The 25,000-nt window shown below is 44.3% G+C and overlaps 1 protein-coding gene across 3 annotated transcripts; it reads right to left on the reverse strand.

The window, feature by feature from the left end:
* Positions 1 to 1,445: 1,445 nt before the first annotated feature.
* On the reverse strand, positions 1,446 to 23,865 carry LOC147008330 (F-box/LRR-repeat protein 4-like). 3 transcript variants are annotated; one of them, XM_085865130.1, is made up of 9 exons: positions 23,521 to 23,865; positions 16,986 to 17,417; positions 14,277 to 14,652; positions 13,725 to 13,969; positions 8,537 to 8,750; positions 7,969 to 8,040; positions 7,237 to 7,371; positions 2,412 to 2,589; positions 1,446 to 1,881 (listed from the first exon to the last, which is right to left on the reverse strand). In XM_085865130.1, the coding sequence occupies exons 1-9, from the start codon at positions 23,559 to 23,561 to the stop codon at positions 1,718 to 1,720; spliced, it is 1,857 nt and encodes a 618-aa protein (XP_085721256.1). In that variant the 5' UTR covers positions 23,562 to 23,865; the 3' UTR covers positions 1,446 to 1,717. The 3 variants fall into 3 exon arrangements, with proteins under 3 accessions (XP_085721256.1, XP_085721258.1, XP_085721259.1); XM_085865132.1 differs by having other exon boundaries at positions 23,604 to 23,863; XM_085865133.1 differs by lacking the exon at positions 16,986 to 17,417.
* Between the last annotated feature and the right edge of the window lie 1,135 nt (positions 23,866 to 25,000).

A 25,000-nucleotide genomic window follows, 5' to 3' on the forward strand; every position in this document is an offset into this window, starting at 1 on the left:
GGTTTGTCCCCAGTGTGAACTCGTTTATGTTCATTCAAGGTTGATAAATGACGAAAAACCTCAGAACACACAGAACACTTGTTCTGATTCATTACCAAACTTGATGGTGATTTGTACATTGGGGGAAATAATAAGTGCCGGGTATACTGTTGTTACATTTACTCTTATCTGTCGTGTTATATTATTATCATTACTTATAAAAAAAACAAAAACTATGACATGAAGAATGAGTTTGTGATTCAAACCTTCGTATCGAAGGAACGAATCATCGATAAACTCCGACTCGATCTTCCCTTTCACAACATAATCTGAAACATAAACAATCGGAGCGCACGTCACGTACCGGGTCCGGACTCCTTGTCCTGGGGTGAACCGATCATGGAGGACGTGTTCTGTGGTACACCAGTCAATCACGTGACAAAACAAAACAGACCAAGAAACACAAAAAAGTTCCGGGGGTATTCGATCAGGTGATACTATATTTGTGCCTGGTGTTGGCTTAATGGCGAGAGTAGTGGGCTTGGGATCCGAGGACCCTGAGTTCAAATGTCCTTGGCTGTTGAATTAATACCAGGTGGGGTTGACTCAGCCTGTCATCCTTCTGAGGTTGGCAAAATGAGTGCCAGCTTGATGGTATATTGTGTTGGAGTGGCGATTGTGTCCAGGATTGTGCCCAAAACCCAAGGAGACTGTTTCGGCAGCACCAATGCTCTGCACAGTACATTGGAGCACCAATGCTCCAATGGATGGATGGATGGATACCATATTTACTCTTGTCGATACTTCAGTGTTGTGTTGAATGACGTCATGACGTAGCGGGTCCTGCACATGCGTATAATAAACGGGTCCTGGGTTATGGAGTCGTTCCACGTCGTTCGTGTCCTTCACTCGGACCTGCTCCTTTCCTGAAATACGGACGTGAAGACGTTTCTTAAGTTTATAACAAACTGGCGATGATGATGGAATCTCGAAGGTGATCGGACGTGGGAAGGTATATTCAAGACCTGGCAGTGTGGGGGAATATTGGGTGTTTCGGAATATTGGGCCTTTCGAGGAAAAAGTGGAGTTGTTCGAGGACGACACACGGACAGATGCGACGCGTTTTTGGCGCCAAACCGGATTGATGAAGATCTTTAGGCGGGTTTATTTTTGGCTGCTGTGGGAGCAGACTCGTTCAAGTTAGTGAAGAACTTGTGTGACCCAGCTCCGCCAACATGGAAAAACCTACGCTCAGCTGAACGCCTCATTAACAGAACATTACACGACGAAACCGATCGTGATGGCGGAACGTTATATATTTTGTACCTCTTCGCAGGAAGCTCCGAAAATCCTCCACGAACCTTGGACCATGTAGAAAATAAAACAAAGAGCCTTTGCATCTGTTGTCAAAATCTGCAGGGGGGTGAAAGGTGAAAGAATAACACTCCAAAAAGGGTGTTGTGAGTTTGGTAACATTTATTGGCACAACATTTATCAATTTGAACGTTTGGTGGATTATATTGATAAATAAATAGCAATCCTTTCAGGTGAGATCAAATTGAAAAAGGATTCATAAAACGTCACATTTGATAAACGTGTTGATAACACTACACTTGTAGCTTTGGTTGTAATGAAGTTCAGCATTTGGACGATCATCACCGACATGATACAATCGGTTTCTCATGCACGGATCAGAGTGCTCCTCAGGTGTTTGCAGCTCTGAGTGGGTCATGTGACCTCACTGGAAGGTGGTATACTTGATGTGGACGTGTGGAAAGCGATTTGTCAATTGGAAGGCCATCTCCTCTTCCAACCGTAAGCAGAAGGAAGCATCAAGGAAGCGCATATGCCGACAGGTATCGAGCAGGTGAAAAATCCCTCTCGCGGTCACCAGCGGAGTGCCTGCCACACGCACACAGATATAATCGCACCAATGAATGACAAACAAGGGTAAAAATAGCTCAAAGTCATCTGGAGCTTTGGTGTGCAGTTAACACAGTCCTAAACTACAGTACAACAGCACTCAGTGGAGCGCATACATCCACCAGGACAATAAGGACGAAATGATTCAATTTTGGTGAAGATCTGGAACCAGATACGAGAATTTTTCTGAGTGGTTCTTCACCATTGATAGATAGGGGGTCAAAAACGATATCTCAAAACGTTATATGGACGGATTCAGATGAAGCTTGGTGGATGAGTTGTGGAGGTGACAAGAACAAGCAGATTAGATTTTGATTCAGGCCCCGATGAAGATCCAGCCTATCAGTGGACCACAAAACGTAAACGGTTCCGCCTGGAGGAGGTACGCATTCCACCAAGTCCCGTTGTCGTTCCTACTTGCAATATATATTTTCCTTACACATCGAGCAACCTCTGTGACCCTCTTGGATCCATCCACATCAGTTCCATCATCTCCTCAATTACCGTACCAGGTATGTTGAGCTGCTCCAGTGAAGGGCAGTGATTGGCGAGCGATTCGAGGTCAGTGTCGCTGACGGAGCGGTTAGCCGTTAACACCAGTCGGCGCAGTCTGGGCAGCTCTCGCACCATCTCACCGAGAGCACCACTGCCTGCCCGCACATGCGAACACCAGCCAAGGTCCAGGTCCTGTGTGGAACAGTGTAAGTGTGGAACAATTAAATCAACATAAGTAGAAGTATAAACAGAGAAGCATAAACTTGCAAAGTTGGCAGTCCAAATCAAGTGGCTTTGGGTGTGGAAGAATTTCAGCCCATTGGATCACGCAGTTATCTGTGGTCGGCGGCCTCACGACCGGGTGTTGTGGAGAAACTCGAGTGCTTCCCCTCGTGGTGAGCTCAGAACCCCAGGCCCGAACAAGAACAACAATGAGAGTAGTTGTTCCAGGTACCGGACGACGCTCGTGCCAACGACGATGCCATCCTTCGCTGCCTGTTCCGATGACGATGCCGACCCACTCCACCCGTTGCGGTGACGACGCTGTCCTATTTTATCATTTTTATCAAACTATATTTCTCATGGCGAGTTTGTCCCAGGAACTGCCACTCATAACTTCGAGCAGTCGTTTCTACATCGACGCTGAAAAAATGTGAGCCATGAGAAATGAAATTTCATCAGTATGACGTCAACAGTGCTCACAAGGTTTGCTGGCCATATTTGAGAGAAGGAAAACGTTTAAAAATATATTTCTCTGGAACAACTTCACTCATTGAAGCAAAACTTTAACTTTTTCCACTACCCATGTGGAAAAAGGTGCGATCACAATGACATCATAGGTCACATGGTTTGTCAGCTATATTGGATTGAAGGAAAACGTTTCAAAATAATTTTCTCTGAAACCACTTAACCGATGACGATTTAGTTATCAAACTTTTATCATGACATTGGAACTCAATGGTGCACCGAAAGTTTTTCATCAATTGGTTCAGTGGTTTTACAGAAATTGATTTTACGTGGGTATATCCACCTGAAGTTCCAAAATCAGCTGAGAACACGTGACTTGTGACGTTTTTGCTCACAAACCTTAACTGTCATGGTTGGTCGATCATATATATGAAGTTTCGCGTAGATCTGCAATGCGGTTTCAGAGAAGAAGATTTTTAAAGGATTTGATTTTTTCAATTCAAAATGACTGACTGACCACGTGACCTTTGACATCATATCTTTCAAACCAGCCTCAACTTGGGAAGTCGATCACATAAATAAAGTTTTGTATTTATCAGATAAGGTGTGATTTTGTGTTAAATATGGCTGCGAAAAAAACCTGCAGACAGAGCAGGGCGGGGGGGGGGGGTGGGGGCAAGACCGGAGAGGAGACGAGAGATGACGAAAAGACCACCGACCTACCTGTCGTGAGAGAGTGAGAGACCCAAAGACTCAGCCTCACCGTGGGAGATCCCAATGGTCCTAAATGCAATGGTTTCCACAGCGTGAAGCCGAGAAAGGTGAGGGGCAGGAGCACCAGCCCAGAGAGGAGGGCAGTCCTCCATTAGGCTACGGAAGAAAGCTTTGAAGAAGAAGAAGAAGAAGAAAGGTCAGGAGCTCAGGTGAGCCGAGGAAGGACTTTGAATGACGGAGGATCCCCAGTCAGCAACTGGCTTTGGAGGCCAGGTTGGAAATGTGGCTTTCCCAGGAAAGATCATGGTGGAAAGTGAGACCCAGAAGATTGAATGAAAAGACTTCTTCCAGAGGATTATTGAGAAAGTAGATGGGGGGGGGGGGGCTGGGGTCCAAACGGTCCTTTCAGAGAGCCATAGTGAGAGTGTGAGATTTGTCTAGATTGAAAGACAAGTTCCATGTGTTGGACCAGTTTGTGATTTTATCCAGATCTGCATGGAGTGAAGAAGCTACTGCTTGCCGTTCTGAGGGATGAGAGATGGTTCGGCAGAGGGTGGAGTCATCAGAAAAGAGATAAAGACGATTTTCCAGAGGGTCGGAGAGATCATTGATGAAAACCAGAAAAAGAACAGTTCCCAGAACACTGCCTTGGGGAACTACAGCCTGGCCAGGAAGAGGGGATGAGAGAACTCCACTTCTGGCAACACGTTGGCTTTGACAGGAGAGGAAGTCTGTGAGTCATGAGTGAAGATGGCCTTGAATACCATCGGTGGAGAGTTTGGTGAGCAGTGCAGGGTGCCAGACCGTGTCAAAAGCACGCGATATGTCAAGGGATATGGCTCTGATTTCATGTCTGGCATTGAGGACCTCCATCCATTGTTGGGAGAGCAGAAGGAGCATATCCAGGTTAAAGTGACCGAGTCTGAAACCAAATTGATGATCGGAAATCAAGCCATTGGAGAAGAGGAAGGATTTCATGTCTGAAGCGATGATGGATTGCATTACCATGCTCATGATTGCGAGAAGGCTGATTGGTCTGCAGAAGCAGGGATCTGTTTTTGCAACTTTTTTATGCAGAGTGATAATGTTTACTGGTTTCCAAGAAGATGACAGATGCCCTTGTGCAAAAGAGAGGGTGAATGGAATAAAGAGAGGGTGAGCAAGAGCAGAGGAGCAGGTTTTTAGGACACATGGGCTCATGCCATCTGGACCGGTTGCAGAATCTGAGTCGAGGTTTGACAGCAAACCCTCCACCTTGTCAGGAGAAAGGGACACAGAGTCCAGGGACAGGTGGGTGCAACTGGGTAAGGTGGGTACAGAAAGCGATGGGTTTTGGACACAAGATTTTGACGCAAACACCGGGATAAGGCATTCAGCCTTCTCACTTGCGGTATCAGCAGTGCCGTCACTTGAGGTAAGGGAGGGGATGGAGGGTGAACATACACCAGAAACAGTTTTGATTCGATTCCACCACGATTTGGAGGGGGAGGGAGAGAGGTTTGAGAGTTCAACCTTGAGATGAGAAAGATGTTGTTTTCTGGCTCTCCTGAGGGGAGACACTCATTTGTTGTGAGCTTTCTGGAAGGAACTGAGATTTCCCTCAGTTGGTCAGCCTTCCCTGAGGCAAAGGCAATTGTTTCAGGACAATTGCCTCGACACTGCACCTTCAGCGAACCATGGGCGGAAGGAGGGGCAGGACAAGTGAAGACAAGGGGGGATAAATCTGTGCAGGAGAGAGAGCAAGTTTCTTCAAAAGAATTCCCAGGATGAGTTGATGTTGGAGAAAGGAGCGATGGGAGACCAGTCTGTAATGCCAGAGAAACGGTGCTGAGTTGGTTCTCTGATAACAGCCAAAGAGATGTCCATTTTGAAAAGCACGTGGTCAGAAGAATGGATTGGAACGGAGGAAGAACAGCAGATATTTTCAGATAAATTTGTCAAAATCAGATCCTGAAGAGATGGAGTACCATTGGTTGAGATCGGGGTCGGGAACTTCACCTATTGAGTCAGTCCCAATGAGTCGCATAGGTCTTTTGCAAAAGTGCAATGACAGGTGAGAGAGGTACCCACATCGAGCCAACTGGCATGATGACAATTGAAGTTACCACATTTGAAGAAGAGAGAGTTCAGATGAGAAGATAGAAGTTGGTCCATGTTTTGGATGGAGAGGTGGAAATGGAGTCATCAATGTTTGGTGGATGGTGCAGTTCACATATAAACATGAGGTGGGAGTGGAGGGGAAGCCGGAGTCAGAGGTATTCCTAAGAGTGTGGGGGAGTGAGGGCACTGCATGGAGAGTGAGGAATGAAGTCTTTGATGAAGAAAGCAACTATTCCACCAGGACGAGGCTCAGGTCTGTCATACCGGAGAAGGGAGTAACCAGGGAGGGATACTTGGGAGTCGGAGACATCGTGCGGGAGGACAGATTCTGTTAGGCAGATGATGTCTGGTTTGTCAGTGGCAACCTGTGTGGAAAGATGTCAGGTTTGAGCGAAGGCCCCGGATATTTGAGGTCCACACTGTTAATGAAGAGGGAGGGGAGGAGGTTTTTGGTGCAGGGGAGGGGAGGGGGATGGTCCAGACAAGGAAGGAGGGGAGGTAAGTAGAGTTGTTGAAAGTGTGGGGCATTTCAGAAGAGGTGGGGGAGAGGGCCGGCTGAAGAGGAGAAAAGGGTCTCTGGTGCTGGGTTGAGGAACAGTGGGGAGTAATAAGAGAGGGTTCAGAAGGCAGTTGAGGATTTGAGGAGGGAGAGTGATGAGATGGAGGTGAGAGTGCAGGGGAAGGAGACGGTTTTGTGGATGTGAGGGGGGCAACTTTAAGAAGGGGGAGTGAGGGGAGATTGGAGAGAGGATGAGGGGGAAGACTGGAGGGAGAAGGGTAAGGGGGTTGTTTTTGATAAAAGTGAGTGGGAACCTTGGAGGTGGAAGAGTGTGATGGTTCCTTTGAGAGGGAGGGGTGAGAGGAGTGAATTGGTCAACCTGATGTGCACCCATGGTCGTTCGGACGCCAGTCGAGTCCGTAGGCGATGCAGCGAACCTCAACAGGCAGGTTCAAAATGAGACAATGGCTACCTGAGCACGCTAGTCAAGCTAACGGTCGGAGGTATGTCGCAAGGCCCAATATTGCAAGTAAATGCGACGAATATCATTTTGAAAAACAATGCCATTGCTGCAGGTGCTGTACAGAATATGTACATTCTTTCTGAGATAAGGTGAAAACAGACAACATTGTTCCTATTGCAATGGAGAAAAAAAAAATTTCAAAACCTTTCAACTTCAGTCACCTTGTGATACAAATCATATATTTGATGTGATATTGAACGATCTACATCATTTCTTGTGAAACTCTAATTTTCTTTGTCCCAAATATTCCGCTTTCTCCTTATTCAATAGCAGAAACTTTCAAGCATTGTGTCCGTGTTTCTGTAAGGCCATGTACCTCAATATCCTTACAACGGGATGTCAGGTGTGCCAATCCGACCTCCGTCAGCCCGATGGATCTCCACATATCGAGCGAGCGAAGCTGTTGGCAGTTTGAGGCCAGACTGAGTAAGACCGTGTCAGGATGTTCCACCTGAGGTTGGAAAGATGAGGAACATGCATCGTGACACCCATTGCTGCAGGGGAAGGAAATGCTTCTGCGAATCCCATAACATATGGGACGTTCAAACTCAAACAAATCTCCAACAAAGATGTCAGCAGCAGCAGTGTCCGACAAACAGACAGTCATCGTCTCCTTTCTTATTTCAGGCAGGAGCTTTGATTAAAATTTAATTCCTTCATTATCCCGAAGCTTTTTGAAAAAACAGGTGGGAATTGTCATCAGCTCTGTCTGTCTGTCCGTCCGTCACACTATCTCCTCCTAAACAGATGGCAGAAATTCACCAAACTTGGTTGTTGCGATTACCACATGGCAAGAATGTACAAGAACACAATCATTTTTCGTCATGCCCCCTGGGGTGGGATCACCAACCAAAAAATGCAAATTTTAACATGTTTCATCATAACCACACATGGACTGTGTTTATATTTATGTGACGAGGAAACGAAATATCAACAAATCAGATGAACTCATCCCAAGCTGGAAGTAAATCAGTTTGTTTTCACAATCATAAGGGACTATCGTTTGACTGTAAAACACCTCTGCGGTAGAACAAAGAGGTGCACATACCTCAGAACAGTCTCTGAGGTTGAGATGCCTCAACTCCGTGCACTTGGAAGTTATCGACAAGAGACTCTCCGTCTGAAACAAGATGGGAGTTCGATGTCATCCTTTTACACTGGTAAAATAATCCCCTTCCCATTCATGGAGCACAATGAGAGAGAGAAAGACTCACTTCGGTAGCTTATTCCAGAATTCAACGTTTTATGGAGTTTTAAAGATCCAGGAAACAGTCTGAGGATCTAAGAACCAATGTGGTACCATGCCAGCAATGGGTAATGAATCATGGAGGTGACACGAAGCTGGCAAAATCATTTGCAATCTCATGGAGATTCAAAAAAAATCTCACAGGCAGTGGACCATGTAAATTAAAGGGCTCTACCAAGGCCACATCCTCCTTGCCTCGTTCAATGGGCTATGGAAGCAAAGTTAAACGGGAAATGTATGAAATTTCCGCTTCATATGTTCCTCTCGATTTAACATTGTCACGAAATAAAATCTAGATTTACTTACAATGGTTTTATAAATGACAAAATTGCGAGGGAGTAAACGAACATAAAATAGATAAACAGCTTACATTGATACGCGTTCGGTACAGGACGAGGCGTTGTAGCCTCTGTAAGGACGAGAGCTGCCTGAATTCCTCAGGTGGTATTCGGTTACATGACGACAGGTTCAGGTCACGAAGGTTTGGGCAGAGCATGGTTATAGATTCCAAGGACTCGTTTGTGATCCAATGGCAGCTTGCCAACTCCAGGTGCATTAGGTGCTCAGACAACTCACCCAGGAAACTGAAAAAGTACCGCAGTTAGACATTGGGATCGTGTTTTTAACAAAGCCGTGACAGACAAGACGAACTTCAAAACCAACTTCACATCGCCCCACGTTTGCTACTGTGGTGGAATATTTATTATAAAATTTTAGCTCTATGTGTTTTTGTCGTTTGATTGTGGCTCAATTAAGCCGAATGATTGATTTAAACTTCACAAATAAAGGCTTTTATCCCATAAAATAAATATATTAGCGAAAACCGAGATGAGAGACAACGACTGATATGAAAGTTCATCAGAAACATGATTATTATATTGGTCTATGAGTTTGTGTCTGTGATTCGGCATTAATTATTCCCATATCTTCTTCTTCTCCTTTCGGCTGCTCCCGTTTGGGGTCGCCACAGCGGATCATCCGTATGATCCGCATCGTGATTTGGCACATGTTTTACGCCGGATGCCCTTCCTGACGCAACCCTGGTCGCCTCTTACGACACAGGGATATGGTACACCTATTTTAACGGGGGTATACACTGGCCCAGTACACTGGTACTCACTTAACTCACTTAACCGACTGGCACTGACTTCCGAAGCCGCAACTTGCACTGGTTCAAGACCGCTCTGACTCTCTGCCAGGTCGAGCTCCGCCCTTTTATAGGTGGGGGCGAGCTGCCCTTTAAACTCTCACCTGAGGCCGGGCTCCGCCCACTCTTCACCTCCGACCTGTCACCCCTCGCTGGAAACCCCATGTTTGACATCACTAGCTTGTTTCGGGGAAGCCGTCCTGTGATCCAAATATGCTAATCGAGTCGGGCCACGGCCGTTCGCCGGGGCGCCTGGTGGTTGCGATGTTTGTTCGCGTTTGGAGGAGATGATGGTTTTTTTGTCGAGGAGATGACGGTTGGTGCGGAGATGGCGTTGTTTGTCGAGGAGATGATGGTGTTGCGATGTTTTAAAATAAAAGATAGAGAAAGAATAATGGCTACCTCAAAGATTCACAGCCCGGCACACGAACAATTCCCTTTACACATCGGTGGGGGTTCTAACCTGAAACACATACTTATCGAAATAACTGATCTCCGGGGAACCTGTATGATGTTTTGTGAATTTCCACAACCGCAACAATACACTGCCCAAAGGATGAGGGAGCCCCTTGCCCTGTGAATCGAACTGCTCGCTTGCAATCAAACCACAATTGAGTGGGAGATGAATTTCCATGCTTGCACATGGAGACCGGTGTTCCCATGCTCATACACAAACCATATTTGGTGTTTTGCTAATTAAAACGCTGAGGAACATTGAGTGATGTATCGTTTTGTGAAGATGATATGTACTGTACTTTGTCCGACCCATTTCCCCTCTTTCCCCCTTTCTATGCAAATAATTTTGCTTCAAAAAGCTCGGGTTGTGAACAGAACTCTGAGAGATGGAAGTTCACAACAGCTCATCTTGGTGTTGCTCTGTGAATTTGTTTCTTCCCGTGTTCACGTGAATAAATGGTTCAACTCTCATTGGGACTGGAGTTACTGGAGTGATTCCAATGGAGGTTCGAGTAATTCCACCACAGGACAATACCGGGCTTTGTCGCCTCTTCAAGGATGAAAGCTGCCCACAAGTTATCTGGGGGATAAAGAACCTGATTGAAGACACGACTTCATTGAAAATCTTTGGTTGATATGCTGCACCCTCTATGTCATGGATATAATTTCACTAAAGGAGATAATTAAACGAATTATATTTTCACATTCCAACAAATGAGAATGATTAGATTACATGATGATCGGAAGTAAAAGGTACGGGTTGCAGGGTGTTTCACAATGTGTCTTCTTCCATAATAATAAATGTCAGTGTGTGTGTGTGTGTGTGTGTGTGTGTGTGTGTGTGTGTGTGTGTGTGTGTGTGTGTGTGTGTGTGTGTGTGTGTGTGTGTGTGTGTGTGTGTCAGTCAGTTTGTTTGTCAGTGTGTGTGTGTCCTCCATGACTTCAAAACCGTGAAACCTGCAAACCTGATACTTTGCATGCATACTAAGGGAACTCCAAGGGAGTACATGGGTGATCATGGAATGTTTGGTTTAATTAAAGCACCCCTTTTGAAAATAATTAACAGCCTTGTATAATTAGAAATATTTTAAATATTTATAACAAAACAAAAAAAAACTATTTATAACATTTATAGAATTTTTTTTATTTTTAACGTTCTAAAACAAAACTTATAATTTATTTTAAAAAATAAAGAACAAAATTGAAACTTCCAAATTACAAAATTTAAACTCTGGAATTCAACTTATCAGCAGTGCAGGGCTTATCAGCAGCCGACAACTGAAAACAAAGTGTTAATTTGTACAATTCGAACATTGTTTGATATTCTGGGCATCTCGGGGTACATGTATGTTTAAATTACCGATCGACGATACGTATGGAAATACCCATATAAAAAGAAACGGAAGGACAAATCCCCACCAACTTTAACAAAATTGCTTGTGGTTCCCAGGGTCAGATCAAGGGAACAACCCACCCCCAAATCCAACCTCCTCCAGCTCCCCCAAATAAATTTTCTAGATGTATGTTTGTGTCGGTCTGAAAATCATCTATCTATAATTCCAGCAATCTGTGTGTGTGTGTGTGTGTGTGTGTGTGTGTGTGTGTGTGTGTGTGTGTGTGTGTGTGTGTGTGTGTGTGTGTGTGTGTGTGTGTATCTGTGACCGCTGTTTCTTGACAACCACTGGTCCGATCTAATTGAAACTTGCCAGGTATATTGGTGGGGACCTGAGGATGTGCCTTTTCAAGGTTTGATATTAATCGGACAAGTGCTTCCCAAGTTATGGCCATTTATTTACCAACCAATGACTGGACACGTTGCTGCGGCCATTTATTTACCAACCAATGACAGGACACGTTGCTGCGTAGGCGTGGCCGATGGGGAAGAGAACCTCAGCTGCGTTCGCCATGACGGGTTTTTTTCTCTTCTCTTCTCTTTGTGTTTTTCCTTGCGATGACATTGCGAAAAGGCAAAATACGTTGGCGCTAATTGAATAATTGACCATTAAAACTAATAATTTATCAAAACGTTGGCAGATCCAGCAGCCGAAGCATTCTTGCCCTGGACGAGGAAACAAAGAAGCGCCGTTACCTCAGCAATGTTGTTTATGAAGAGGTGCTGATGAGATAAAGGTGTGTACATGCAGACAATTTTTATTATTAGTTATTTATTGAAGAAAAATTGTTCCGAAAATAATTTATCAAAAAAAGTGCACACTTTTTTTTGTTTCCAATTTTCAAAACGGTGTGGCCTTTGGAAGTGTTAAGGAATTCAGCTCTACTCAACATGCTTGCCAACGAAATACATCTCAATTTGGTGGTATGCTTTGCAAACTTTTTTTTTTAACTCTTTTCAAACGAAAACAATTCGAACATGGAATACCTAATGACACTGTACTTTCAGGTCTCCTACAAATCCTACCCTGTCGCCTTAACGTGGCATAGGAGTGGCAATGGTCAATGGCAGCGAATGTCATGGCTTGCAAAGACAGGGAGGTAAACTTGATTTTAATTTGGATTTTAATTAACTCTGTGTGTGTAAGTATCACAGCAGTTGTTACTTCAATACAAGCGATAATTCGTGGAATGATGTGAACATTCCGTACGGGCACGCACTACTTCTGGATAGTGATGACTTACTGTATTCCAATAATTTCTCCATTTCTTATGCGCATTTATAGATAAACACAATGCCCCAATCCAGTCGTCGTTTACGAGAGCGAAGGAACAGCCTGTGTGTTTGATTGAAAGTTGTTTGTCTTTTTTGTACATACGGCCACGCACGTACGGGCACCAGAGAGCGAAGGAATGGCCTGTGTGGTTGTTGTTTCTGGCACGCGGTTTGAAAGTTTTTTTTATGCACGGCTACGCACGTACGGGTACGCAAGAGCGAAGGAATGGCCTGTGTGGTTGTTGTTTCTGGCACGCGGTTTGAACGTTTTTTTATGTACGGCTACGCACGTACGGGCACGCGAGAGCGAAGGAACGGCCTGTGTGGTTGTTGTTTCTGGCACGCCGTTTGAAAGTTTTTTTTTTGTTGTTTGCACGTGCGGCCATGCACGTACGGGCAGGCACCTACGGGCATGCATTTGTGGGAAAAAAACGGAGAGGTCAATCCCCACCAAATTTTGGATACTTACTGGGGGTTCCCAGGGTCAGGCCATGTGTAGAACCCCTCGAACCACTGCAAGGATAGTTTGTGTGTGTGTGTGTGTGTGTGTGTGTGTGTGTGTGTGTGTGTGTGTGTGTGTGTGTGTGTGTGTGTGTGTGTCTGAAAATTAAGAAATGAAACGGAAAGAAAGAAACGAGGCCATTTGGCCCCTCACTGCTGAGGTGCACTCACGGGTGTTTTTCTGTTGTTTTTTGTTGTTCTTTTATTTTGAACAGCTTCACAAATCGATCTCATTGCTGGTTTACCAAAGTCTAAATAAGCAATCTTAATCGGGTGACCAAGCTTATTAATAGCAGTTGGATACAACCGTCAAGGAATGTTGATGGGAAGGGATGTGATAGGACGTGAGGACTGTACAACTACAACCACTCCGAAGCATCATGACGTCGGAAGAGCCACCTGTCAAGGACTGCTGAGGACATGGAAAAGGGTTTGAAAGGACAGAAGGGCCGCTCAAAACTTAATTAAACGAAATAAAAACAGCAGCAGCAACAATTCCGTGACGCAATGGCGTCCAGCACCGGAATTCCGTGACTTCAGCATGGAAAACGCTTTGAGAAAACTCTATTTTTGATCTGGTCAACCTGGATAAACTGAAGAGTGGTAAGTAAATTTATATCCTGCAAGCAGAATTGTGACTGGTAATTATGTCGACTAAGTTTGTTGGTGATCAGAGAAGCGGTAAGAGACGAGACAGGAGAGGAAACTGATCAGAATGAAAGAGAAGTGGAGACGGTTCACCTCAACCCAGGCCATCGATTACTAACTTTGCATTCAATTACTCACTTTTTAAGGACCGTAGGACTGAATTTTCCATTGTTTCCAGTCCATGAGAGACTGAGCGAGCGTGCATGGGTGAGACGAGGCTTCAAAGCTAGAAGGTCCTCCTCGAAGAGAGATGGCCAGAAAGGTTTGAGATCCAGGTGTTTGTACATAGAAGGGTTGTAGCAGCAGTCACACAGGGTACGGCTGCATTGAGCGAGGCAGCACAGCTCAGGGAGTGTCAGGTGCGATAAAATAATTTCGATAATCTGTCGTGGAAGTAAGGCAGCAAAAAAAACATCGATTTAATTATCAGTGCATCAACCTGACCAACTGTCACTGTCTAGATAGTCAAGGATGTCAATCAAATGATAAACCAATAACTCTTAAAACAACCCAGGTAACCACGAGTGAAGCCATCAAGGACTTCCAAACACAAACAGATTTGGACAGCCATTTCAATGTTGACACCATCGTATGAAACCATTCTGAAGTCAAACAATGAGATGATGTGATCTGGAAAACCAAGTTTTAAACGAAGAAGAAAAGATGACGAGTGGGGGTTCACATACTCACCTCGAAAGGTAAAAGGTCAAAATATCCATTATTTGTGAAGGGGGAAAGCTTCTCTTCCTCTTCGTCCACCCTCCTTTCTTCCTCCATATGTTCAACCATATCTCGTCTCCTCCTTTCCATCGTGTTTTGTTTCTGCCGAAGTCTTTCTGACTCAGCAAGATCTTCATTCTTGCTCTTCTTTGGTTGCATGATGTCCACCGGGATACCGTACAGAACGACAGCGGCCAGTTCCATGTAGTAAGCGCTCAGGGAGCAACTGAACTCGACACGGAGGACATTCGTCGCAAAACCCGGTGGTTGTATCGGTGGGGAAAACGTGAATGGGTCGTTCGGTGGAAGATTGGTGTCCGCAGGGCCAGACCACAGCGTCCGCCACCTGCATCGTACATCCCCAAAGTAAACCTTTTGAGGAGTGTCCTTTTGATTTTACTATGAAGTAGACATTGTGTATTAGGGTGTGGCTCATGTCGAACATCATCTCTAATGTGATACAAACGGATGTGTAAAAGGACATGACTCACATTATTAAATTAACAAGTAAATGAATGAAACTTGATGTTCTATTCAAAATTTACACAACGATCCCCTTTCGCTATGTGTAAAGTAATGGCTTGAGGATGAAGATCTTACAGTACAATAGGGGACTGACAGGATGGTCGAGACTCCAGAGGTATGCACACTCACCTTCAAGCCGTCTCGCCTGGGTTCGAATCCTGACCCAGTTACAAACTGTCATCCTGATGCTTCACAGGCAAGGTGATTCATCAATGTGTGTCGTCCCTCGGATGGACGTTAAAGAGCCCATGGTGTCTTTCGTGAAGAGGAGGCGAGCTATTACCAACACCATGGTCAAGTTACAAATTCCTGCCCTTCCTGATCTTGTCAGCCACCTCAGCCAGTAAGCCAACACGAGGCTTTAAGGGTCCATCTCCATGCGATTTCCGGAAAAGCATTCAATCATTCAATCACAAAGTGGTCTTCAAATGGGATTTGTCAACCACAAAGTGGTATTCAAATTGGAGAGCCTCAATTAACGGATTTCAGGGGGGATTGGGATAGTGAGTGGCAGAGGATGTCGGGATTGACAATCGGGAGTTGGAGGAAGGAAGAGACATGTTAAAAAAGTACAGGTAGTGGACAAAAAAATGAAAACACCAATGTAAAGTCACTTTACAGGGCTTTGGGCCACCATGTGCGGCAAGTACGGCCAATATGTGCCGTGGCATAGAGTCCAGCAAGGTGTGACATTCTTCAGGAGGGATGTGGCACCATTCTTCCACGATAAAGTCAATCAACTCACATCAATTTGATGGAGGTGGAAAATGCTGTCTCAGACGTCGTTCCTCAATATCCCATCAATGCTCGATTGGGTTCAGATCTGGAGACTGAGAAGGCCATGACATATGGATAACATCAGTGTCATGCTCATCAAACCAGTGGGTGAACACACCTGCTCTGTGGATGGGGGAATTGTCATCCTGTCCGCATCTGCGAGCAAAATTCTTCTTCGTACCCAGAGACGAGGTGGCCCAGAGGTCTGTATTTGCGACATCCTGCGTAAAACACTTGCTCACGGTCCATTCCAATGATTATCCAATTAGGGATATGAGTCACCGTCCCCTCCTCCTTGACCTGAAACTTAACCCGATATTGCCGAGTCCCGGTCCATATACCCAGACCATTTCAGATATATAATGGTGTAGTCTTCACTTCAACATATCAAGCCAACCAATACTGCACATCATGATCGGTAACACTCTCATTGTGGAGGATGGCTGTCACTACCCTCTCATGGTCAGAGAGGGCCTCGACTGCCCATTCAGCCAAAGACCCAGTTGACCGAGCAGTAGTCCACCTCACCCAAAAGTCGGTAAGCCTTTCAGCTGAATGAAAGGGAACCTCAAATCCGCGGCCCAATGGGGAGCAAAAAAAATCCTGAGCCTTGACCTCCAGCAGGCCTAACAATACCGTACTTGGTGGAACGGGTCCTGCTTTCTCAAACTTGAATCGGACGCAGTTATGGCACCTGCTCGCCATGCCGGAGTCCTGAGGAGAGCGGGGACAACACTTGGAAAGAGGTGGGGGAGGGAGTGAGGTGGAGGCAAGGAAGCGTGAGGCTAACTTCCTGCCCGGTGTACAAGGCCTTCCAGACAGGAGGAAGGTCGGGGAAAAGTAGGAAGGGAAAGATGAACGAAAACACAAGACTAACCAGAGAAAAAGTAAAAGATAAACAAACAGACGAGATTGGGGGAAAATAAAGAACGAAGAATAAATACAACAAGGCGAACAAGCTCCTAAAAGGGGGAAAAACTCATCACTGAGGTTTTTCCTCTTGCAGCCATGCGAGCCGTAATTGTCGGCAACAAGGCCTGTGCAACATTTCATACATGACCCTAAGCATGCTGGGATGTCAGTTGCTGGGCACATGGGCCACACCTGTGTGGAAGCTGTTGCTTTCAATGTACACTCATTTACCCAGGGGTATCCAATATTTTGTCCACCATCTGCAGATCAAATGTTATAAAAACTGGGTAACTCGTCCATTGAAATAAAGATGTTATTGAAGTACCGTTATCATCATGTAAGACCAGTGAGCGGGTAAACATACTCTCAAAGCAAACGATAATTGGTCATTTCATCCCTTTTGGACTCGCGAGCATAAGGACTTTAAAACTCGTTAGAGATTGAAAGCAAAAGGGTCATTGGTACCTGCACACAGCAGAGTCTTCACTGTCATCCCAGGACCTGGCCAGTATCCGAACCACATACCCAGGGTGGTACGACTCCATGACCAACACCTTGGTAGGGAAGACGGGCTCGTCGAAAAGTAACTCGATGAAATCCTGGCTTTTAAACCACTCGGGATTCTTGGGACAACGACTGGGTGTCCATCGGGACAAGTGGTCCCACCACAACCCGAATGCTCTCGGCACGGCCACGTGCATGAAGTCCCCGAAGAGCGAAGATATGTTAGGTTGACTCACCAGGTTGCAGATGGAGTTGTATCCTCCATACTGGGAGCTCATGTCCAGAACTTGGCTCACATATTGAGACAGCTCGAATTGAGGCGACTGCGGGAACAACCCTTCAGGGTCTTCCTGCAGTCTGGGTGCATCTCCACACCATTGTTTTCTCCTGATCCTGAAAGGCAGGAGTAGAGGATAAATGGGGCTTCTGAGGCAGCCATTCAAATGAATGGGGAAAAAGGGAAAAACTCTCTGACTCAAGGTCCAAAAGCCCAAAATAGGAGACTGATTTCCTTCCCCTCCCATACAAGCAAATGTAAAATTGAGACTGACTCAAGCCCCAAAAGTCTAAAATAGGAGACTGATTTCCTCCCCCTCCCATACAAACAAATGTAAAATTGAGACTGACTCAAGCCCCAAAAGTCTAAAATAGGAGACTGATTTCCTCCCCCTCCCATACAAACAAATGTAAAATTGAGACTGACTCAAGCCCCAAAAGTCTAAAATAGGAGACTGATTTCCTCCCCCTCCCATACAAACAAATGTAAAATTGAGACTGACTGATGAAAGGTTTGACTGATATCAGACTGACTGATCACCTCCCATCCTGGGCGGAGTCTCGAACTGAGGGGAGACGAATCCCCGCCCACGTTAGTGGTTGAACGCACGAACAACAATGGCGCCGGTCAGAGCGGGGGGGAAGGTGTAAAAATAAAAATAAAAACCCTCTCAAAGTAACTCACAGCGCATTTACATTTAATCACCCTTTAAACACGGGCATGGAAGCTATCTATAACACATACTTACCGATATATATATATATATATATATATATATATATATATATATATATATATATATATATATATATATATATATATATATATATATATATTCTATAGGACCTGAATGTTGTGTGCGATAGGTTTCCAAATTCGTAACACTATCGCCCACGTCGTTCCCAAGGTGCCTCGCCCGAACCATCATTTCCGATCTGGTACACACCCTGGGAAATCCATTGTTTTGTAATATCCCATGACGTCATGACTCACGGTTCATATAAACAAGCTGTGTGCCGATTGCGTTGCATTCACAGAATGGAGCATTCAGATTCTTACAAGAACCTTACGGATCAATCGTTTTCACCAGATGACAGGTGAGATTTCACAACCCAATTTATTATTTATTGTTTAAAACAGAATTAAATCACTGCACGGCCAATAATTGTTGTATGTCTTTTCCTAACAGGATGTCCCCATCGTTGATCACTGATGTGGAGAACGAATTATATGAATTAAACGACAAATGGATAAAAATAAACGACTTTCTTGAAGAGATTCGGATTTTCAGAAGAGAAATAAAAAATACCATTAGCGACTGGGAATCATTTCTGTCATGTCCTCGAATCTTGAAAGACCCGACTTCAAGGTGAGAAATAACACGTGCATGTGTGTATTTGTGTTTGTGTGTGTCTGTCTCTCTATCTTTGTCTATGTCTATTGGGTAGTCAATCTATCTACCCTTATTGTCAGTTTTTCCGTCGTTATGTCTATTGGGTAGTCAATCTATCTACCCTTATTGTCAGTTTTTCCGTCGTTATGTCTGTTGGGTAGTCAATCTATCTACCCTTATTGTCAGTTTTTCCGTCGTTATGTCTGTTGGGTAGTCGATCTATCTACCCTGATTGTCAGGTTTTCCGTCGTTATGTCTGTCTGTCTGTCTGTTTGTCTGTCCAGGCCAGTACTCCGTTAATCGTAGGCCGATTTTGATGAAACTCTGGTGGTAGGTTCATACCATGACCTAGTTGTGCGCGCTTGAGAACCGTTGCTATGGACCCCTCGGTTGCCTAGCAACGGGCCTTTGAAATTTTCAAAAAAATCTAAAAAAATAAAAATATCGAAATTCAAAAATCAAACTATGATCGTTTGTGGGCAACACATTCAGCGTCCTTGACAAAAAAAATTCAGCCCGCTCCCATGAAAACTGTCGGAGAAGATAGACTTTGAATGAACACTGGTCGAAAAAAATATAAAAAACGAAGTTCGTTATATCTCAGAGACTATGAGTCAGACATACATGAAACTGGTATGGTGGGTTCATGGTATGTCCTAGTTATGTGTGAGAAAGAACCGTTGCTATGGACGCTTTTGTTGGCTAGTAACGGCTGAAAAACGACTAAATTCAACTTGATCGACTACCCATGTCTGCCTACCGGCTTGTCTATCTGTCTCTCTGTCTATCTATCTGTCTCTCTGTCTATCTATCTGTCTCTCTGTCTATCTATCTGTCTCCCTGTGTATCTATCTGTCTCTCTCTCTACTTGTCTCTGTCTGCCTCTCTATCCATCTGTTTTTATATCTCCCTTGAGTTTTGACTGATTATTTATTTTTATTTTTATTTTTCAGTTTAAACACTGATCTGGTTGAACCAAGCACACAAGTTAATCGTCTGCAGGAATCTGACATGAAATTCAAGACATTTGGCGCAGACTGCTTGGAAATATTATCTATTTTTACAACTGAATATTTAATATTTTCAATCTTGATGAATTATACTTGTTTTTCTTATAATTTTCTGATTTTGAATTACAAGAAAAGAATAAAGAGATGTGAAGGAGGGGTGGGGGGGAAGGTGCACTCCCCTAACAACCCATCAACCCCTCATCCCACCCGCCCCCTCCCCGTGTGTGTGTGTGGGGAAGGGTGGGGGTATGATGAGGGGAGTAGGGGGTCAAAGGTGGGGGCGCACAGAGGGGGATGAGGGGGTGGGCAGGGTTTATGTGGGTGGGGTATGTGTGGGTGGGGCTTCTGTGCGTGGGATTTGTGTGGGTGGGGCTTCTGTGGGTGGTGTTTGTGTGGGTGGGGTTTATGTGGGTGGGGTTTATGTGGATGGAGCTTGTGTGGGTGGGGTTTATGTGGATGGAGCTTATGTGGATGAGGATTCTGAGGATGAGGTTTGTGTGGTTGAGATTCGTGTGGGCAGGGTTTGTGTGGGTGGTGTTTATGTGGATGGAGCTTGTGTGGATGAGGCTTCTGTGGATGAGGTTTGTTTGGGTGGGGTTTGTGTAGGCGGGGTTTGTGTGGATGAGGTTTCTGTGGTTGAGGTTTGTGTGGGTGGGATTTGTGTGGGCAGGGTTTGTGTGGGTGGAGTTTATGTGTGTGGAGCTTGTGTGGATGGGTGGATGTTTGGGTGGAGCTTGTGTGGATGTGCAGGTGAAGCTTGTGTGGCTGGGTGGAGAATTTTTTCAATTAAATCAACGTGTTGTGTGTGGGGAACTAATTAACTTATCACTAATTATGTGAATATGATGAATGTGGTTTTTGTGGGTGGAGCTTGTGTGGGGTGGGGTTGATGTGTGTGGAGATTGTGTGGGGTGGGGTTTATTTGTGTGGAGCTTGTGTGGATGGGTGGAGCTTGTGTGGGGTGGGGTTTATGTGTGGATGGGAGGGGATTGTGTGGGTGGGGCTTGTGTGGGCGGAGTCAAAAGGGGCGGAGTCAAAAAAATTCAATTTATCTTTGTCTTTTGTAATTCCTGTGAATAAAATGAACCTAAAATCTCTTCCCCCTTTAAATCATATACCTCATAAGTCCAAGGAACTGTATCTATCACATCAACGATTTTAAAAAGTTCATTTGTCCACCGCTTTGTATAACCTTTTTCAAAATGAGATTTCCACCTATATATTCTTACCATATCACCAACTTTGAACTTAGGCTTTCTGACATTAATCTCTTTTTCATATTCTAATTTTGTAAATGTTTCTGATGGTTTAGTATTCGTTGAGGTGTGAATCGTATCATTATACTTATCTACAATATCCTGAATAAAAGATGACCATTGTTGAGAACCGAGTTGGGTAAATTTTTTTATGTCGTCTCTTTTAAAGTGCGATTGAAGAGCTCAATAACAACCGCTTTTCCTTCATTAAAGGTACTGTATCATGTAATGCTGTTATTTTTAAGAAAATTCATAAATGTCTTGTTATAGAACTCTCTACCCTCATCAGTCCACAATTTTTTTTAGGTTTTCTCTGACTTTTATTTAATATCTGTTGAAAGGCTAACATAAGACTAAATAACCTGTTTTGTTTTTTAAAGGGACAACCCATACGTATCTACTCCAAAAATCAATAACGGTTGAAGCATACTTGTACCCCTTATCATTATTGAGTTCAATCAAATCAGCGGACCAGATATAATCAACTTCCTTGGAATAAACCTTCCTTCCATGAAACTTTGTGAATATTGGTTTATGTAATTAATCAGCTAATTGTTCTTCAGTCTTAATGACATCATTAGAGCCGATAAGTTTTTTGAATTTCCAAGCCCAAGTTTCAATTTCGTACTTATCATCTTCTTCACGATGAACCTATCAACTTTTTCTCTCAAGGTTGGATTTTGTATCAGAGACAAATTATACAAGCCGGTAGGCGACGAGGGATTCGCTAGGATTGAAGCGCTGAATACTCTGCTTTTCATTCTGACCGATCCACCGACGAAGATTCATTGCCAAGACGTATTGTTTCACATACAATTGTTCCTCTGCCTGGCAAGATTTTTCCTATTGCATATTTTGCCAACTGGCACTCCTCATAAAAAATGACGGAAAATAGACACCCTATTTTTGAAGGACTACCATTTGAAAAATAATCGGTTTGCTGGTTTGTGCTGTGGAGCCTCACGTTGCAGACACACACACACACACACACACACACACACACACACACACACACACACACACACACACACACACACACACACACACACACAACCCGATAAACTTCTCTCAATGCTCTTGTTTGACCACACCTCCTGAGCCACACAATATTTTTCATAAGCCACGCCCTCTTTCCTACGCCACTCCCACTTTTCATCAACCACGTCCACTTTCCCTAAGCTCCGCCCACTCCCCCTCCCCCCCCTCTCTCTCTCTCTCTCTCTCTCTCTCTCTCTCTCTCTCTCTCTCTCTCTCTCTCTCTCTCTCTCTCTCTCTCTCTCTCTCTCTCTCTCTCTCTCTCTCTCTCTCTCTCTCTCTCTCTCTCTCTCTCTCTCTCTCTCTCTCTCTCTCTCTCCCTCTCTCTCTCCCCCCTCTCTCTGTTTCTCTCTCTCTCTCTCTCTCTCTCTCTCTCTCTCTCTCTCTCTCTCTCTCTCTCTCTCTCTCTCTCTCTCTCTCTCTCTCTCTCTCTCTCTCTCTCTCTCTCTCTCTCTCTCTCTCTCTCTCTCTCTCTCTCTCTCTCTCTCTCTCTCTCTCTCTCTCTCTCTCTCTCTCTCTCTCTCTCTCTCTCTCTCTCTCTCTCTCTCTCTCTCTCTCTCTCTCTCTCTCTCTGTCTCTCTCCCCCCCATCTCTCTGTTGCTCTCTAACTTTCCTGGGAGTATGTTTCTGATGGTGCCTGTCTTCGTATTCGGAAAGAGTGTGTCAGTTCGTTATATCAGAAGTCTAAACTGTATCCTTTGTTGCGTCTTTGTAAATATTTTCCCTCCCTTTTTATCAAGGAAGAAACACATGAAATGTCATCGCCCCCGTTGTATTAGTAACTTTGCTGTCGGAGTTGAAGGGCGAGCCCATATTTATTTACAACAAAAATGGCTGCCAGTCTTCCAGTCGGCCATCTTTGATGAGATCGCAAAATAAAGTTTGGTACAAGTGTATTCCATCGTGTGCTCTTGTTATGGTAAGTTTGAACAAAATCAGAGCATGCATGTCCGAGAAATGGTTGGGGACAAGTTTAAGGAACCAAATGGCTGCCAGTCGGCCATCTTGGATCTGATCTCGAAAAAAACATCACATGCACATGTAATCATTAATTTGTTATCGGTGTACCAAGTTTGAATAAGATTCGGAAATGCATGTCCGAGAAACGGTCAAGATCGTGTTCAACATCGGGTTTTTTTACAACTAAAATGGCCGACACCCATCCTCCCTCCCTCTCCCTCCTCTCCCCCCCTTTTCTCCCGAGCTTAATGTTTCCCTCAGCGAAGCGACCGGTTGTATTTGCTCAAATATAAATATCATCAATGAGGAAGGATGAAGAAGAAGAAGAAGAAGAAGAAGAAGAAGAAGAAGAAGAAGAAGAAGAAGAAGAAGAAGAAGAAGAAGACGTGAACTGACACGAGCAGATGTAAGATCACCTCAGGTTAATGACGGAGTGAAGAGCGCAGAATGTTCATGAAGAACAACATGACGTCATTTGATTAAACACGTCAGTGTAGCGACGACTGCTTTTTTCTGGTACATCCGATATTTAGATTTCCCACCCTGAAGAAACCCCAGTCCTTACCCTAATGAACGACGTCGACGTCGTTCTCCAATTTGGTTCATTATTGTGTCTCCAGAAAGGAAACTGAGGTAATGTTCACCGACCTGGAAGGTTCAGGTGAAGGAAGCAAAGACTTGCACGTTGTGAGACCTCCACTCCTCCTGTATCAAGTTCGACGATCTTTTCGAGCAAAGCACGTGACCAGGAACACGTGAGGAAAGTACGTCGCCGTTGACTCCGCCCCCAACGTACGGAAATGGCGGCTTGTTCCGTTCAGATGACGTCATCACATTCTCATGTGTTTATCACTCAAAAACGGACAATTTTATCACAGAACATTTTTCTCGTTCAAACCATTCCAAGATCTACAAAAATCTATATTTCCCACACTTCCCGTGTTAAATCGATGTTGTGCTGATACAGAATTTGCAAATAAATGAAACGTGTGAACTGGCCAGCTGGCCCATCGTGCCTGCGTGACATTTCACACTTACACTCTTTTAAATCCCACTCTTCCCTCCAGGTGTTTAAAACAGATCTATTCTACCCCCGTTAATCCACCCCAAACCCACCTCCTTCAAATTCCCTGATTTCCTTCCTGAAAGTCCCCGTAGTCCCCACCTTGTTTACCCCCGTGTTCCCCACCCCATCCCTCTCCCTTCCACAGATCTCCTCATGTCCCTCTTCCCCACCGCTATTGACTTCTGCTCCCCTTGTTGCACGTTCTTTGTGTTCGCTCTCATATTATGAGCCTCGACATTGTTCACAAAAAAATTAATTTTCTGTGAAACTTCATCAGATTTTGTGAAATTGAGTGATATTGAGTTGGGGTCCCACAAGACCCCAGTTGGTAAGATTCGGTTTTAAATATGTTGGTAGATGAGGGTCAAGTTAAGGTGAGAAACTGAATTCTCATTTTACAAATGTAAAAGGGTTGTTGGACTTTGATACAATTAATAATTTATATTGGTCCATAAATAACTGTACAGTAATTAGATGAAATAACCAACTTACATTGAACTAGGAAATTAGTTAAAGATTCAGGCTGAAACGATCGGGAAAACAAACAATTTAATGGTTAACACCTGTACACCTGATCATGAGGACGAACAAACAATAAACCCTGACAGGTGGTGTGAACAACTTCCTACAAGAGGAACAACAAACACAGTTATGGGATTAAAGATATCCCAAAGTTTGAGAAACAAAATAGAATTCCAGTTCATGTTTACACTTTAAATAAATAAAAATGAATCGTGTGTGTATGTGTGTGTGTATGTGTGTATGTGTGTATGTGTGTGTGTGTATGTGTGTGTGTATGTGTGTATGTGTGTATGTGTGTATGTGTGTGTATGTGTGTGTATGTGTGTGTATGTGTGTGTGTGTATGTGTGTATGTGTGTATGTGTGTGTGTGTGTATGTGTGTGTGTGTGTATGTGTGTGTGTGTGTGTGTTTATGTTGTGTATGTGTGTGTGTGTGTGTGTATGTGTGTGTGTGTAT

Source organism: Eptatretus burgeri, chromosome 20 (genome assembly GCF_056783735.1).
Source record: "Eptatretus burgeri isolate ZD-2024b chromosome 20, Ebu_testis_v1, whole genome shotgun sequence".
NCBI classification, from domain to species: Eukaryota; Metazoa; Chordata; class Myxini; order Myxiniformes; family Myxinidae; genus Eptatretus; species Eptatretus burgeri.

Excerpts from the sequence above, each read along its gene's own strand:
- LOC147008330 (XM_085865130.1), bottom strand. The coding sequence starts at position 23,561 with ATGAACCAAATTGGAGAACGACGTCGACGTCGTTCATTAGG. Across the intron at positions 14,653-16,985 it reads GAAGACTCTGCTGTGTGCAG|GTGGCGGACGCTGTGGTCTG; the intron begins GTACCAATGACC and ends TGTACGATGCAG. Across the intron at positions 2,590-7,236 it reads CCCGTTGTAAGGATATTGAG|GACCTGGACCTTGGCTGGTG; the intron begins GTACATGGCCTT and ends TGTTCCACACAG.